The 18,742-nt window shown below is 38.5% G+C and overlaps 1 protein-coding gene across 11 annotated transcripts in view; it reads left to right on the forward strand.

The window, feature by feature from the left end:
- SLC44A1 (solute carrier family 44 member 1) overlaps positions 1-18,742 on the forward strand; it is a 72,051-nt gene that overhangs the window by 28,209 nt on the left and 25,100 nt on the right. For all 11 annotated transcript variants that reach the window (XR_001331971.2, XR_001331970.2, XR_001331969.2 and 8 more), the window contains exons 5-7: positions 11,074-11,167; positions 15,964-16,133; positions 17,973-18,062. Coding sequence is in view for 8 of the 11 variants with exons in the window: in XM_014258819.2 (XP_014114294.2) it covers positions 11,074-11,167; positions 15,964-16,133; positions 17,973-18,062 (354 nt within the window). In the remaining 3 variants the exon portion in view is untranslated. The remainder of the gene's footprint in view (positions 1-11,073; positions 11,168-15,963; positions 16,134-17,972; positions 18,063-18,742) is intronic.

Below are 18,742 nucleotides of genomic sequence, written 5' to 3' on the forward strand. Positions count from 1 at the left end.
AAGAAGACCATTTTAGGTCTCTAGCATCCTTTTAGCTTTCTGAATCAGTAAAGATGCCCTTGCTCTTCTGCTGTAATTTGGGAAAAGGAGATAATTTTATGAGTAACTCAGCACCATTTCAGGGCAGTAACTTCACTCCCAACCTTACTTCACTTGACGTCTCACAGTCAGGTCCTGTATTTGCAGTACCTTCCCATCACACAAGAGAAGAAGCCCATCCCTTGCAATTTTATTTAAAATCCCTGATTCTAAGAAAACAAGAAAGCATGTACCTTTAATCTCTTCACTGTAATTGATACCCAGAAAACTGGAACCAGCTAGGACCTTTTAAAAGAGGAGGAAAAAAGGAAACAGAAAGCTGAGCACTTGACCACTCAGATCTTTGACGTGTACAGAAATGTAATCTGTAAAGTATAGAAATATTTCAGAGCAACTCCTAGAAGTGACACAGGAAGGTGCAGTGTTACCTGAAAAATCTTGCAATACTGTTCTCAAACAGCCATGCTAGTACTTGAGTTTGTAGAGCTGTCAGTTGGACACAACTGAGAATGTTATATTTTGTGAACTGACTCCTGTTGCTCTCCCCAGCACTTTCTCAGCAGTAGAACACCTCAGGCACAGAGTACTTGTGATTCAATGTTTTTGTTGGTCTTGGCCCTTAAGAAGTTATGTATTTTGAGTAGTGTGACTGAAAGCTGTTTTTCCGAGAAACCAAATTGATGCTTCAAAACTTAAATATCCGTGAAATATTGCAGTGATATTTTCAAGGACTTGCTAAAGCATTTTGAAATATCCTTGAAGATATAATTAATCTATGGCTGTGACAAATGAATAATGAAATGTCTTTATTAAAGAAAAACACTAGACATGTGGCTATAATTTCTGTTGTGTTTAATTCAGTGTTAACTATATTGTCTACTCAGTGTGGGAACTACTATTCCTATTCATTGTTTAAATAACTGGATGCATATTTAGGAACCTAAAATTAAATTTTTATTTTGCAGCAGCTTGGTAGGCGTCTCTGTTGTCAGAATTCTGTAGCTAGACCAGGCTACTTGTGGTCTGGGTGGACAGAGAGCCAGAGGGAATGCTTCATTAAGTTTGCTATAGAGACTGACCTGCAAGAGCTCAATAAAGGAAATCAGTCTGCTGAGTCAGAGCAGACGATATCTCTGAGCTATTAGAAGGAACCACATGGGAAACAAAACGGATTTTTCTTTTGTTTGAAGATAATGACATCTTCATGTGCAGTAAAGTACATCTTTGCAGTTCCTGTTGGCACTTGCTTTAGAAATAGCTGTTATGTGGGTTACTGTGAGCTTCTGACATTTTTTATCTGCTCTTGTTCCCCCTGCCTTTGTTTTCAGCAAAAGTATTGTTTAAAACTTAATCCTTTGCTCATTATTTTCTTTAAGTATGATATACCATGTTAGTTGCAGATACCTTAAGCTTGAAGCAATTCTGCACCCACAGGTCTTTGGAAACCTGGGTATGTTAATTTTGAGTGTCATTTTTTTTTATTGACTAGAGTAAAAGTACATTATGAGCAGTTTTGAGATAGTCATCTACTGGTACTCTGTCTTGTTACCAGAACTGACCATCAGGTTTGTGTTGTATTGGAAATGTATCCTCTAGTTAGAATGAAATTGTTTCCTCGACAGAAAGTGACAGCATGTGGAGTCCTCCTATAATGCTGTGTTGTGTTACTGATTACATTAATAAACCATTTGGAAAGGGGAAGAAACTGTGAGGTTATAAATCTTGTTGTGACTACTGAATTATTTAAAATTATATGGAAAAAAACCCCATGCTGTCAATTGCAGTGGAATGAAATGTCAAACCAAACAGCAGTGTTCCCAGAATGAAGAGTCAGGAACCTATTGTTATGCATATAGTGTTTTAATTTAAAGTGGTTATCAATACTTGGGGAAGAGACTGTGAAACTACTGAGAACCACAAGATGATTAGATTGGAGGCACAGCATTGTCAAAGTATAATGGTTATGAATCATGAAAAGGGACTGCATTTTGTGTAAACTCCTACTATGTTGACATCATAAAGGCTGTGTTCTAGTCCTTTCTTTACAATTTTTTTTTATACTTGTACACAAACATGCATATGTATATTCTCAACGTGTATTCACATACTGCATGTATATACATACTGAAAAGGAAAACAAGGATTATCATAATAAAAGGACCAGTGATTTCCTCTGCCTGTAAAAGAGAGCTGCTAGGAAGACTAGGTCATTAAAAGCAAGAATATTTTAGAGGAGGTTGAAAAATTATTATTCCTTCATCTCATAACCTGAGTAATGTGAAACTAGAGATCAAAAATTAAATCACTAAGCATCAAAGAGACAGATTTTCTTGCACACACTAGTTATGGCTAATTTACAAAACTTACTGATTATTGTGAGGATATTTTAAAAACAAAGAAATAAACTCTGAGAATAATTCTTAGAATAGAAAATCCAAACGCTGTTTGGCTATTTAGTTAGCACTGAAGAATGTCCTTAAATTCTAAGTTGTGCATGGCTAAAGATACAGTAGGAGAAACATCTGCTACTTGACTAGATGGATTCTTAATTTGATTCCAGAGTAGATGGTTTTATTTAGCACTGGAAGAAATACGAGTGGAGGAATAGGTAAATTAATATTTTTTAACTCTCTGTACTGTCAATAAGAATAGGAGAAAGGGAAGAGTATTGTTTTGTTTTTTAATTGCAACTCAAGATACATATATGTATATATACATAAATTCTGAACCTATAATTTTCTTTTTTCCATACTCTTAGTTGTAACAGCATGTTTTAATATCTATCACAGTAGTTCTCTTTGTGGTCTTCAATTCTAGAGACTTTTGAAGATCTGACCTAGTGGGGCTTTGTGATCTTTCTTGGAATATTATTGTAGGCATTGGAGGATGCTTACTTTTAATACAGTGATTTATTATAATTTATTTACAATTTAGTTATAATTATAAATATATGTATAATAAATATATATTAATATATAAAATATATAATTATTATAATTTATTTATAAGACCACCTGTAATTTCTCCTGCCCTTTGATGCTCAGTCTTGAGTGGTATTTCTCTCTGCAACAACTAGAAGTAAAGATACTTACATTTATTATTATTATAAGTAATAATAGGTAAGATATAAACCTTACTTGTCTTCCTTTAAAACACACAATGTGCTTCTGGAATGCAGCAGTGGGTAGATGTAGAGAATGAAGCTTTTCTTTTCTGACAACAATTCTGTCACGTTAATCTGAGAAGTCCTGACTGCAAAGTGGCCTGTCCTATGCCTATTTGCTTATCTGAAGGAATCACTATTTTGCTAGGGCCCAGAAATCAAATTTCAGTGTGAAGGTTCAGTTCTATCCTTATTTGGTCTTCTGGCTTTATTCCTGCTCAGTTTGCAAAAGGCATAGCTGCAATGTTTAGCTATGTTTGTGCAATCCTCTGGTGCTTCCACTTTCTGATACTTAGAGCACATTAAAATCTCTGGCTAAGAAATGGAGTTCTCGGTCTTTCAGCTCTGATGCTAACAGATGCATAACTAAATGCTACTTCATTCCTAAATGAAGCATCAAATGTGTCTGCTCTTGGAATGTTTTTGTTGTTCTAAAATAGCTAGATAAGAAATATATACAATCCTAAACTTTTGTGCTTAGTGCTTGTGTTCTGAGTAGAATTATTTCTTATAGTTGTAGATGGGCTATAATTACTATTGTCAGGCCCAGCAGTCAAGAACATAGAAAGTCTGGTCAACATGATGTGGTTTGTTTCATTATGATCTGAACCTTTTTCCATTTGAAAGGAGTCCATGAAGAGAGGATCATATTACTTGCCATAGTCATGCTTTTTCTGGGGTCATGCAGCATTTTTCTCTTCATTGACAGAACTCAGCAAAGGATAGTAAGGATAGTAGCTACCACCTTCTGTGGAAGTAGTACTTGGCATCCTACCAATTCTGTGGGTTTTCGTTCTGGAATTTGCAGCAGCCAGATAGATGAGACAGTGTTTTAAGCTGCCACTTTTCTGTGCTTAGTTGCTAGTCCATGATATGCTAAGGCAATATCCAGTTATGGGAAGTGTACCAAATTGTCTCATTGCATGAAGCTTTGAATGGGTAGTATGGTTCAGATTAACAGTTTAGAGCTGATAGAGTTTGGCAGATAGATTACAGGCAAGTTCTGGGGTGAGAAATGTAGAAAAGTGTTAAAAATTTTATTCTTGTGAGAGTCTGGGAGCTTTGTCCTTCCTGAACTCCACCTCTGTCAGTATCAATATCATACTCTACCTTTTATTGCATGAGTTGGTTGATTGAGCATAACCATCTGTGAGTCATGTATTCACAATGTTAACTGAGATCTCATTAGTGAACTTAGTAATAAAACACCCAGAACTCCAGGGGAAGTAAGACTGGGCTGAAAGTCTCGAGCTGAGGAGTTGTGATTTTAACAGTCTCATTCCTGCTAACATTTTTGCACATTTCTGTGTCTGAGTTTTATTTCTGTGTCAGAAAACTTTATGAACTAATAGGATGTTACTTGTAAAGAAGACAGTGAAATAAGATACTAAGTTTTTGAACTATAAGCTCTGCTTCATCATATGGCTTTTTAAAAGTCAGTTATCAATCACTATAGAGTATGCTGAGTTGGGGAGACCCACGAGGGACCACAAAGTTAGCCTTCTGGCCCTGCACAGTATACCCCAAGAATCACACTATGTGCATGATGATATTGCCAAAACACTTTGAACTCTGTCAGGCTGATGCTGTGACTTCTTCCCTAGGGAGCCTGTTCCTGTGCCAGGCAGCTCTCTGGGTGAAGAACCTTTTCCTGATATCCAGCCTAAACGTCCCCTGACACAACTTCAGGCCATTCCCTCAGGTCTTGTCACTGGTCACTGCAGAGAAGAGATCTGTGTCTGCCCTTGCTTTTCCCCTCACAAGGAAGTTGCAGACTGTGATGAAGTCTCCCCTCAGTCTTCTCTAGGCTGAACTGACCAAGTGACCTCAGCCATTCCTCATGCAGCTTCTCAAGTCCCTTCATATTCTTAGTTACCCTCCTTTGGCCACTTTTCAAGAGCTTAATATCTTTTTTATTTTGTAGTACCCAGAACTGCCCCAGCACCCAACGTGAGGCCATCCCAGTGCAGGGCAGAGCAGGACAATCCCCTCCCTTGCCTGGCTGGTGATGCTGTGCCTGATGCACCCCCTGGACAGGATTTGTCCTCCTGGCTGCCAGGGCACTGCTGACTCATGTTCAACTTGCCCTTGAAAGTGACCCACAGGTCTCTTTCCTCAGCACTGTTCTCCAGGATCTTATACCCCAGTCTGTCGATACATCCAGGGTTTCCCTGTCCCAGGTGCAGAATCCAGTACTCATCTTTCTTAAACTTCATATGATTGGTAATTTCCCAGCCCTTTCATTTGTTGACTCCTCTCTGCAAGGCCTCTGCCTTTGAGGGAGTGAATGGCTCCTCCTAATTTTTGAATCGCCAACAAACTTACTTTGGTCCTTTGAGTCTTGTGTCCAAGTTGTTAAGATGTTGAAGAGCACAGGGCTAAATAAGTATGGAGCCATTTGGAACCTCACTAGTGACAGGTTACACCAGCCTGATGTCACTGCATTTACTATAACCCTTTGTGCCTGACCCATGAGCCAGTTGCTCACCCATCATGTGTTAATCCAGCTGTGGGCTGGACATTTTCTCCAGAAGGATCATATGAGAGACACCATCAAAAACTGTACTGAAATCCAGAAAGATCACATCAATTGGCTTCCCTTGATCTACCAGGTGGGTTACCCTGTCCTAGAAGGTAGTCATGTTGGACATGCAGGACTTTCCTCTCAAGAAGTTGAGCTGGCTGTGACAATGTCTACGGTGTCCTTCGGGTGTTTTTCAGAACTCCCAGAATAATCTTCTTCATAATTTTACCAGGCACTGAAGTGAGACTGACAAGCCTGTAGTTTCCAGGGTCATCCTTCTTGAACATTGAGACAACCTCAGCTAGCTTCCAGTCAGCTGGGAACTCCCCAGATACCCAAGACTGTTCAAAAATAATTGCGAGAGGCCTCACAATGACATCACCCAGCTCTTTGAGTATTCTTGGATGAATCCCATCATGAAGCCACATAGATACATGAGGATCCAGCTGGAGCAGCAAATGCTGCACAAATTTAGGGTCAGCTGGGAGTTTATCATTCTCCTAGCCATGGTTCTCCAGCTCTGGGCACTGGGACCTTCTAAGCCCATCACCAGTGTGAAAGACACAGGCAAAGAAATCATTAAACATGTCACATGTGTCATGTCACACAAGCGCACAATACATGCACAATGTCAGACTCAGAATGGAAGTTCATATGAATTATAAAAACTGTGGTTTGTAGTCTCTCAGGCTGCATGTTGCCACGTGTATGTGAGAATGTGGTAAGTGGAGCTGCTTGGAGCTCTTTGTAACTTAACATACTCCTAAACTCCTGAGATGACTGTGCTACTCCTGGTACCGAAGCTATTCCTGCTGTCTCCGTATAGTTTTGTATTTTTCTGCTTAAATCCTGGACTCTGAATATGAGTCCATGGATTCATGACTCATGAATCAGATTTCAACATCTGAAAGTCTTTTCAGATTTCTAGATCTGAAAGTCCTTGTTTTATATGCTGTTAGTAAGTGTTGATAGATGGGTGGACACTGCTGAGCTCCCAGAATGGAATCCAAAACCTCATGCTTTCCAGTACTATAGTATGCTTTCCAGTACTATAAGTCAGGGACTATAAATGTCATTTGTATCCTATGTGGACTGCTCTTCTTATTGAATGATTTGGGAAACTGACCATTTCTCAAGCTGTAAGCTCTTGATAGTAATGCTGCTTTAGCAGTGGTTTGTTTGTTGGTTTATAGCAAAGCAAATGCAGGAAGGAAAGCTGTACTGGAGCTCTGGTCTCTAAAAGTATTTTTACCTATCTACCTTTATTAGTTTGGACTTTGGACCTTCCTGTTTACTGTACTAATGTGGATAACAGGGCATTATGTCTTCTGTGCACAGTGTCTTCTGAGCACGCAAGACCTTCAATAACTTGCCTTCTTGGAATCTTTGAAGTAAATATCCTGGCTTTCTACAGCATTTATATATATATATATGCCTTCAATATATTCTAATGGCTGGAGCAATTCTATTAATTGAAAGAAACCATGGAACAGAAACCGTGGTGTCTCCATGACGCCACATTGTGTGTGAAACCACCAAATACAGAATTGTGGGACTGAAGTGTCCACACAGGTCGGGCATGCTACTGTGTGCTCACTAATAGCCCAAACACTGATGCTCTGCATAATTTAGAAGCATTTTTCTTAATGTTACAACATGTTGGGATCTGAAATCCAGTCCTTGTAGGACAGTTTGATGTAATTTGCCTTAGGGTTTCTCCAGGAGAAATACGTGCATTGCTGTAGGAAGCAAAGGGTGTATTATTCCAGTGATCTTCTAGTTTGTTCTCTGTATCCTGCTCATTCTGGTTTTGAAACATTTATGAGTGATAATAATTTAGGAGTAAAAGTAGTGTCTTTGGTAAACAAATTATCTCAGCGAGGACTCAAATGTTTCCTTCAACATTTTCAGGCCTTACCACCTTGAACAGCATCAAAAAGATCAGCTGTGCTAGTCTCTAGTAACCCAGAATAACTAGCAGAGAGTGGAAGGTTTGATAATGCAGTACATTCTTCTCTCTCACCTTAAAAAAGGAAAACTTCTATTTAGTGATAAACACTAAATAGAATTAATACTATTTTTTGGTAATAAATCAGTTTTAAGTTTAATGTAAAGTGACATTATTCGAGCACACATTTCTAAATTCTAAAAGCTCTCCTACACAGTATTAGAGAAGTTAGAAGGTTTTCAAAATATAAATAAATATTTATGGAAATAGAGTTTCTGCCTAATTTTTTGGGATGAAAAGACAAATAATCTAATGTGCATTATTTCAGCTATGAGACTGATAGTTTCTTTAAATACAGGGTAGTTAATACCCTTTGTTTGACAAGCTCCATGTAAATAGTTTTCTGTTTGGCTGTGACTAAAGTGTGCCCTGAGGTAGGCAACTGAGGGGAAAAGATCCATAGTAGTCCAAAATCAGTGCCCAGGGAAGGCATGGTAGTGGCAGCCTGGGTTGTCAGGCATGGCAGAAGGGCATATACTGTTGGCTTCCAGAGTGACCTGTCAAAGTTTGCTCTACAGCTAGGAGTGTATTGGGCTACCCTACAGGTCTTACTTCAATGGTTTGTGACCTGTATGCACATCAGGTTCTGGCATTTGATTTTGCTTCATTTACATTTCTGATCCAAACAGGTCTTCAGATGCACATTTGTACAAGAGTTTCCTTTCCTCTCCATAGTAAAATCTACCTTTTTTCTCTCCTGCCTGGACTGCTAGAAGTCAAAAGGGAGCATTGGCGTCCACATACCAGCCCTGTCCCTTAGACTTGTTTAAATGTGGGGGCCTTTGCATTAGATACTTAAACTGTAGTTCACACTGGTCACTTGGCAGAATGGCCAAGCTGGATCCAAACACTGTGTACCATGAATCTATATACACTTGTCAACATAACATATATCCCACTTTTTCCTATAGAGCTCCTTGTTCTCACTGTAGAATCATAACCAGAGAGTCATTTAGGCTGGAAAACATCCTTAAGATCATAAAGTCCACCACAAAACCATTTACCTAAGCTCCACATCTCCGCATCTTTTTAAGTACCTCCAGGGATGGGGGCTCAACTACTTCCCTAGGCAGCATGTTCCAATGCTTTACAACCCCTATGGTGAAAAAATTACTCTTAATACCCAATCTAAACTTTCCCTTGCACGGCTTGATGCCATTTCCTCTTGCCCTGTGTCTTGTTACTTCGGAAAAGAGGCCAACCCCTGCCTGGCTACAGCCTCCTTCCAGGTAGTTGTAGAGAGTGGTAAGGTCACTCCCAAGCCTCCTTTCCTCCAGGCTAAACAACCCTAGGTCCCTCAGTCACTCATCATAAGACTTGTGTTCCAAGACCCTTCATTAGCTCCACTGCCCTTCTCTGGACATGCTCAGCCCCTCAGTGCCTTTCTTGTAGTGAGACATCCAGAACTGGACACAGCACTCAAGGTGTGGCTTCACCAGTGCCCAGTACAGGGGGACAATCCCTGCCCTGCTCCTGCTGGCCACACTATTGCTGATACAGGCCAGGATGCCATTGGCCTTCTTGGCCACCTGGGCACAGCTGGCTGATGTTCAACTGGCTGTCAACCATCTTTGTAACTTATCTTTTCACCTGTATTCAAAGTGAAATAAGCAAAAATATCTGCAATCTTCTTTTTCCTTCTGTTTTTAAGATAAACCTGTAACACTCTCTACTGCTGGCCCTCCAACATACAGAGTTGTTAGTAAATGAATGTGATCCAGAAGTTTTCATATCCACAAGAACAGATTCAAAACTTTTGCAGCAATATAGTGCCTTTTGTCCAAAAAGGACAAATTATTTTGGATACTTCATTTACAACTAAAATCTAAGGAATGTTGTTTTGTCTGATATCTGTTTTTCTCATACCATGTTTTCCAAGTAAGCAAGCAGAGGCATAAGAATTTGTATTAACAGTATAATTGAAAATGCATTTCAGATGTTTCATTTCATAATTTCTCTTCGTAGGAAATCTAACTTTCTTCAATAATGCATTTAGTGGTTTGGACCGGCTTCCAAAAAACTATTTTGTAGAAGTGGTACTTAAATAGTGTTCCAGAGACTGCATTAGGTAGAGAGCAGCTGAGGCAGCTAAGTAGGCTCTCCACTCTTTCAGTCCATGAATAGATGAGGTCTCTTCATAGAGGTAGAAATGTAACAATGATAGATAAAATTTCTGCAAATAATATTCTACAAATTCTACAAGTAATAGTTCTGTTTGGTGTAATGCAGGCCAAGATAAAGCTGTTTGTCAAAATTCTTGGTTTATTTTGGGTAGTAGTGTATGTGTATTATCCAGATACAGATTGCAGAACTCTTGTCTACAAACTGTTCCTGAAGAGGAGATTTTAATAATGGAAAGAATTGAATATTTATATTGATGATCAAGATTCAGATAAGTCCTTATTAAGATAAGTCCTTAGTGTATTGCGTAGGGGAAAAGGACACTAAAAGCTAAGTATTAAAAGCCCTTGCACTTGGAAGTAAGCAATCTATTAGGAAACAAGCATGGAAGGAAATTCATCTCTGGATAGGCAGCTTATATCACTGGAGGCTTCCTTACCTCTGCAATTTGTGACAGGGCTTCAATCTGATTTGGAAGTTGCTGATTTCCCAGAAGCATTGGGTCAGATGTTCAGTGTCTCCATTACAGATAAATTGAAAGAAACCCCTCCTAGGTGAGGCACTTCCATTAGGCAACTGTCAGGTACAAAGGAAAACTTAATTTATGTTTGAATTTTGTTACGGGCAACTTGATCTTTGCTGTGCTGTACAAATTTGTTTATGGAGAAGCTTTTTAGAAGCTTTGGAATATGTAATGCAGAGCTTCTGTTTTTTCTCAGCCAACTTTCTAACTTTACCAGTTGGGTTCTTTGTTCCTCTCTCTGAAATCTGTAGACCAGTTGTATTTTGAATATACATGCACAAAAAAAGCCCTGCAAACCCAGAAATATTTTCTTTATGTCATGAATGTTGTGTTATGCAATGCTCATGCATTAAAAATTAAGAAAAACATGGAATAGCAGGGGATGGGGGACTTCACAGTATTTTATGTTCTTACCTTTTACACCACGTTGTGGATTAGTCTTTTCCACTCAGATACCCCAACTTTGGAAAACCTAGAGCTAGATGGAGAGTATCATTGTATTCTACTGATGACCATGTTGGACTTGATTCACGACTTTACATGAGGAACTGGAGCAAAGCCTTGTGGTAATGACATGAGAAGATGCAGAATCACTAGCTGTATCAGTTTTAATGCTATTTGCAAAAAATACAGATGTTCGATTTTTATATATTTTCCATACCAATAATTTACTTTTTTTCTTTACTTTTCAACAGGATCCACTCTGTGTAGCTATGAACTACAGCCATCAGAATATACTACAGACCCAAGGGCTGCCAAGTTATGTCCTAAATATCCTGTTCCAGAGAGGTAATATGATCATATGTCTGATTTGGGGTGGAGGGAGCGGAGATTTGTTTTGATCATGACAGTTCTTTAGAAAATACCAACACATGTTTACTCTTACGAGGTAGATGTTTTAGTGTATTATTGCATATATTTCTAAAATTTTGGTTTATAAAAGGTAGTGAAAATAACAGTCCAAGAAAAACCCAGATTATCCATGTATGTGTTCCTGAAACTATTGAGCTGATATCTTCAAAGTCTCTTGTCTCATGTGACTGACACTGTTCTAAGTATCAGCTGTTCTACTGCCTTTCACCCTATCTATAGCTGCCTGTCAGCAATACAGATCTGAGACAATCATGGAACATTTTTAATTTTTGGGAGGAAAAATTATGTAGGGATGCACAGTTCTCTGCAGCATTCACTTCTTAGACCTTACCTCAGCCAGTCAGAAGCAATTTGCTTCATTTTTTACTATTTCAGTCAGTAAATGACTAATATAAGGATCGAGTCAAGTACCAATAAGAGGGCTGTATTTTATTAATAGATCACTTTGAGTTTTATTGTTTTAAATGTCACATTAGACTGCTGTTTGTGCAATAGGATTGGAAAGCTCATAGCTTCATAAACTCTACTGGCTATGCTGCCTGGACCTGTGGCTGAGAAAAGAAGTGTTAGCTGTTAGCTGTTGTACATAGCCTTCTGTCAGTAATTGAACTAGCTCGAGAAGAACCATGTTGTGTTTTCTCAAAATTTAGCTTCTCAAATATACTCAGTAATGGGTGGCAACTGCAGAGTCTTTTCTTACGCATAGTTTTCTGTTACGTTTTTTGTAAATGTCATAATTGTGTCAGCTCTACAAGTTCTGATTTTAAGTCTTTCATATACACATGGTAGCCTCTCTGCTGAATCTTTTTTTTTATATTATAGTGACAATTAGTGGCAGCTGGAATATTAACTTTTTTTTTTACTTTTCTCCATAGAGATTAGTATTCCATGCAGGTAGCCAGCTGTTACAGCAGTAATACAAAAACAAATGAAAACTTCAGTGCCAGCTTGTGTACTGAAAAGGCTTGTTAGTCCTAGTTTTTGCCAGAATTATATTGACTTCTCATTGTGTGTTCCCATGTCATTCAGTCTCAATGAATATAGCTTAGTAAGAAAACAGAAGAATAGAACAATGTGTCAGAGCTCTAAATTCCTCGTAAAAACTACCTCATCTTATTTTAAATAAGCTATTGTATAGGTGGAGTATTTCCCCTTTTTGATATGGCATTACTAAAATGTATGATATGTTTGAACATTTTTGAGATTGAAAAGTCTGACCTTAATGCCCTAAGGCAAAAAAGGCCAACACTGTATCTATAAACCACTGCTTTTCTGGTTATTATAGTTAAATTATTTTAGTAAGTGTAATTTGAAGGAGAAATCAAATCAAATCTGTTGAGACAACCAAATGAAAACCCAACAGCTTGTAGACTGAGGCATTCAGGAAAAACTTACCTAACAGTCACATTTGATCTGTGTCGTGATGTAACCCCATCTAGCAACCCAAACCCCCACAGTCAGTCGCTCACTTCCCCACCAGCAGGACTGGGGTGACAACTGGAAGGGTAAAAGGTAGAAAGCTTGTGGGTTGATATAAAGATGGTTTTATAGGGGAAGGAAAGCTACACACATAAGCAAAGCAAAACAAGGAATTAATTCATCACTTCCCATGAAGGCATGTGTTCAGCCATCTGCAGGAGAGCAGGGCCCCATCACATGCAACAGTTACTTGGGAAGACAAACACCATCACTTAAAATGTTCCTTCCTCTTCTTTCCCCCTTTTTATATCCTGTGCATGATGCCATGTGGTCTGGAATATCCCTTTGGTCAGTTGGGGTCACCTGTCCTGGCTGTGTCTCCTCCCAACCCCCCCATGTACCCCCAATGCCCTTGCCAGCATGGCCATATAAAAGCAGGAAAGGCCTTGGCTCTGTGTAAGCCCTGCTCAACCATAACGAAAACTTCTCTGTATTATCAGTCCTGTGTTCAACACAAATGCAAAACAAGCTCCATACCAGCTACTGTGAAGAAAATTAACCCTACCCCAGCTGAAACCAGTACAATCTGTCAAGCGTTATGAACCCTCTGATTCACATTAGTTCCATGGTATGGAGGTAGCATATGGTGTGAAAATGGTCCCTTGATGTTTTCTGTTTGATGACCAGGCTTCTTCACAGCCTTCAGCTGAGGCTGTCAGTGGCCTCCTACTATCCATCTTCAAGGTATTATGTCCAACTTTGACACAGCAGTACAGTCTAGCAGTGCAGTTAGCAATATGTGTTTCTTCCTCACCCAGCCTATATCAGCCTCTGTAGAACATGACTGCATGTTCAGAGGACCCTGGAGGAAAACCCATCCAGTCCCCTGCAGCATTTATCTATAAACCAGCTGTGCTGAGCTGTGCCAAGGGACTGCCCTGTAGTAAAGAGCAGCTAGCAGTGGCATTTTGATCAGACTCCCCCTCCTCTTATACAGGTTGCCATACTACTCCTGTACATACACAGGGGAAGTGGTTAGAGGAAAAAACTCTTTGAAATCTAATACTTGAGTAATCAGATAGATCTTCTAACTTCATTTGAATAGTGCTTTGAAAGTACAGCTTCTGACACCATCATCAGCTGGCTTGCACTTTATTTGTTCTTGTTTATGATTAAGCATCATGCTTGCTATTCTTAGAAATTTGTAACTCTTTTACAGAAGATTATATACCAAGATATAATCAAGAGTTCATATAAAATAGCAGAGGTCATGGAGCATAGATGTCTTATTGTGGTTTTTATTAGGACACTTTACCTCACTTACTCATTCAGTCAGAACCACTGGAGCAGAACCAGATCTCAAAAGCGGATTCTCAGGAGTCCCATTTACTCAAGAAAACTTGTAGGAACCACTAACATTTTTTTTTTTTTTTTTTTTTTAATTAAAACAAACTTAGCAATTAATTACTGGACATGAAAATAGGTAACTTAAAATAGGTAGTGAAATTACTTTAGGTTAAGGAATATTAGATGACTGATATAAACTCTGATTCAAAAAGCGTGCTTTCTTCCATTGGGATGTGTTTTGGAAGAACACTTTAATCCTGTTAGTGTCCTTTTTAAAGTGAATATTTTTGTATTTGTATGCAGGAATAACATTCTTTTGCCTACTCCCACCTTAAAATCTGGACTTTGTTACTGGCAGCAACAACTTATAAATGCTGTAGGCTTTCTGTAAAGTTGTAGCAGTTAACAATTAAATAAACCTTTCACATTTCAGTCTTATGCAGTAATACGGCATATAATGAGCAGCAGTATCCCAAAATAGGTTATGTTTTAAGAGACTAAGAGGATACACGGGCTACCTTTTAAGTAGGGTACACATCATTATGGGTTTAATTTGTTTTTTAACAACTGTGATTAATGTACAATTACTTGGCTGTGCTTAACTGCTGTATTCTTTACTACCCAAAAGTACACCATCAATGTGAGCATCTCCAAATGCATTTACCTACTCAGCATAATAATCCTAGAACCATAAAATTGGCAATCATCAGTGACTTTAAACAAAAACCCAGGGTCTACTAATTACCTAGAAATGGCAGGTGATCATAATTTCTCACAATTTCTTTACAAAGTATTTACACATTAATGGTTTTCAGCATGTCATCCTTTTTCTCCAGAAAAACAGTGGATGGGAAATATGTGCCTAAGGCAGCTGGTTTATTCACTGTGTGTTTAAAGTGGTGGTTAGAATTTTAGAAAGACATGGCCTTAAAGAAATAGTTATTGAGGGCCAAAATAGGGAAACTGCAGAAGATTACATTCATTGCTGCTACAGTCTACTGAAATCTTTTAAGTTAGGAAGATTGGGCAGGTGAAACAATAGAAAAGATTTTTTTTTCATTGTATCCAATTACAGGAAGGAACATGTAATTCATGTCTGAAATGTAATTGGGAATTGATCAAATGATGTAATAGGCCACTTCTGAGATCTGACATAGTTTATGAGCAAGATAGACTGCTACTAAATGGGAGACATTTAGAAAACAAAATTACCCACTTCTAAAGGAAAGTTTTTGCTCTCTTGTATCTTTCTCTGACAGACTTGACAGCAAATTTTTCAGAGCTAAGTTTAGTGCGTAGTCTCAATAGTTTTTTGTGAGAGTGTTTCCAAAATGTTTCAAAGCAATAGAGGCATCCTGGCATGTTTTGCTTTAGTTTAACAAAGTTAATGAATATAAACACTGTGATTCTTATATTCAATACAAGAACAAGCTTAGTATGGGGAAAGACTAGGAATAAATACATTGGTTTTGCTGGGCAGCAGTTGTGAATGCTGATGTCCTTTAGCGCAAAATTTATACTCTCAAGAAGAGTATTGTTATTCTGCAATTTCTTTTGCTGCAAACACGGACCAGTATTCCATTCTAAACTGAGTGAAAGGCATTGTTTCAGCTGCTGGTTCAGCACCTGACACTTGAAAGAAAGACATTTAAATGGAAATAGGAACATACACTTTCTGCACCTTGTCATTTAGGGGTGGGAGGATAATAATATCCTGTTGGAATGTACACTCCAGCCTCACAGGGTTATTTGTAAGAACTGCATCACTTTCCATTATGATCATCCTCATTTCAGCGGCACTTGTGCATTCAACACATGGTTTCTGGTTATGATGTTATACGGGTGGAATGATTGCATCTATTCACCTTTCATTTGTGTGTTGATGTGGCATTTATATTAAGTAGGAGTAATTTTTTTTTCTGATTTTTTTTTTCTTGTGTCACCAGTGCACCTATTCCATTCTTCCATCGCTGTGCTCCTGTGAACATTTCCTGCTATGCCAAGTTTGCAGAGGCCCTGATCACCTTTGTCAGTGACAGTAGTGTCTTACACAGGCTGATTAGTGGAGTTATGACCAGCAAAGAGATTATAATGGGACTTTGCTTGTTATCACTAGGTAATTGTTTTTCTCATTACTAGCTATTTCTTAGTGTACTCCATTAGGAGATTGTTAACACACTCTAACCACAGTCTGAGCAAAAAGCATGTATAATAGCAACAATCCCTTAGAAAATTATTCAGAATGCTTTTTAAAAATTTTATTTGAGAGCTGAGTGACTTATTCATAGGTAATATACATATGCATTCCTGGTTTTGTTTCTCTTATACTGATTATGAGATAGAGGATGCATGGGTGTTAATTAGCCAACATTAGTTTTGATATAGTTAAGGGAGCATCCGCTTTTTCTTAGTTTTTATTATAGTATGCCCCTTTCCCATTTCTAGCAGTCATCTTTGACCAACTTGAATCCAAATCAACCCTTTCCAAATAAAAGGACAGGTTGAGAAATGCACAATAGCACTTGTTGGATGTAGGGGATTTCATTTTTTTCGTTTAACAAACTTGCACAAAGATGAGAATTTTAATAGTGAAAAGAAGGAAATTAGGTGTCCATTTGTTGCATGGTATGTTACCTCCTTCTTCCCTTTCCTTCAAAATTAAAAGTTTCAGGTCTTTGAAAATCTCAGCCTTTGAGAGCTGGAAATTCTCAACAATACAGAGGTGCTGAATTGTTTCTGTAGCTGTGAGATGGCTCTAGGCTATAGAGTGACACTTAGCGCTAGGCTGAAGAGCTGTTATAACGAAGTCATGTTGTTTGAGGTGGAATGTTGCCCACCGACATAAATTGCTTTCCTAGTGAGTCTGTTTTACTCATACAAGGTACAAAATCTGAAATCCTAAAATGGGAGGATTGAGATATTAGCTATGCATATGAGCAGTGTATTGTTTACAAAGAAACACTGCAAAGTTGTATCAGATATAGGGGTCCTTTGCTTTCAGTTTGCTTTTGTGGTTAAAAAAAGGGGTGGGGGAAGGAAGGGAAAAAGAAAGGAAAAAAGAAGACGGTAGATACCATTAACCCCCCCATAAACACACACAAAACCACTGTGTATGTTTTCAACTGTAACTGGAAAGCTGTTTATTTTTACATCTTGACAGCTTCAGTATTTGTTAATGGTAGAAAATCATTTGGAATCTGAAAGCTAGTGGCTGATTCACAGTGCTGCTGTTCAGCTAGAGTCAGAAAGTAGTACAGAATTTACATACAGTTAATTTTAAAAATAGCTTTCATAATTTCCTAGTTAAACAGAAAACCATTAGTTTTCATAGTTAAAATAGTGAACCCACTATTGGGTGGGTTGTGAATAGTGAACCACTATTGACTGTGATTCAAAAAGCTAGATTCCAGTGGTTTGCATGTAACTGCTGAACACAAATGTGTATGTGTTAAAATATGAGTATGCACTTGTATACACCACTCACTTAGCCTTAGCTGTCTGTATAGTTTTTTACTTATGACTGGCATGACATTTTGGAATACACCGATATCATATTAACTGCCCTTGTTTGACATGTGTATTTGAGTGCAGACTCTGCTCTGGTCCTCAGGAGGTGTGCTCATGTTACCAGACTCAATGTACTGTCATGTCTTGCTGTCTGTTTGGTCATTGTCCAAGTACATGTCTGTCTGTATGCACGCATAATGTCTTGTGTTTAATATATCATGTAAATGTATTTATGCTCTCTTTGTTTTAATCAATATTATCAAAGCAGAAGTTGTAGAGGTGCCTGATTTTCCTAACTATCTATTCAGTGAGTCTGTAAGTCTCAAAACCAAATGTCTAAATATTCTGTTGGAAGGCAGTTATCTTAGTAACTTAGTGGGAAAATTAGGAATGCTGTATCTACTTTTGAAGTAATTAGTCTGCTTATATTGTTTGTCTTCTTTTGCAGTGTTGTCCATGATTTTGATGGTTATAATAAGGTACATTTCAAGAGTACTTGTCTGGATTTTAACAATTCTTGTCATTCTGGGATCACTTGGTAAGTCTTGTTTGTCTCCCAGTTTGAATGCCCAGTTCTAATCCTTGTGCTCCATGTCCTCAGCCCAGCTACATCGCACACAGATCTTGGATCATGCATTTCCCCACAGCCTTTTTTTTTTGCGTCCCTTTCAAGATGCACATCAAAAATGCCACCTTAGTAATTGCAGATCTCTCTCAGAGAGTACATTGCTCCTTGAATATTTGCACACCCTGCTTGGCAAGCAGTCTTCATGTCTGTGTAGCTCACTAGAGCCCACAACTGTTACTGCAGCAGATTCCTCACAGCACAACACTTAGTACAACCCTAAATGTTGCCTACTTCTTAACCTGCCTTCCAGACAGGTCAGCAAGGCAGCTAAGCATGGATGTGTCTGATGGCACTCCCACATCGCAGCTGGTGCATGAAGAAATCAAAGGGCAGCTATTGCTTATGCAGCTGAATATATTTACAGCTCTGACATGTTCATCAGCCATCAATTCTTTGAGTAGCTCTTTAAGATGTGTTCTTGAAGAGAGGAAGTAAAGATGCTTGTCTAGCAATTTTTAATAAAATCCTTGTATTTCCATATGACTCAGGAAGAGCTGCATGACCTAGATCATGTGTGAAATGCAACCAGCCATGCTGTCTTGGAAATGACCAAAGGTTGTCTCTTCCAAAGTGATGTAGTTTATGGGAAA

Source organism: Pseudopodoces humilis, chromosome 4 (assembly GCF_049639895.1).
Source record: "Pseudopodoces humilis isolate 2021_Gansu_Grassland_sample_001 chromosome 4, ASM4963989v1, whole genome shotgun sequence".
Lineage (NCBI taxonomy): Eukaryota > Metazoa > Chordata > Aves > Passeriformes > Paridae > Pseudopodoces > Pseudopodoces humilis.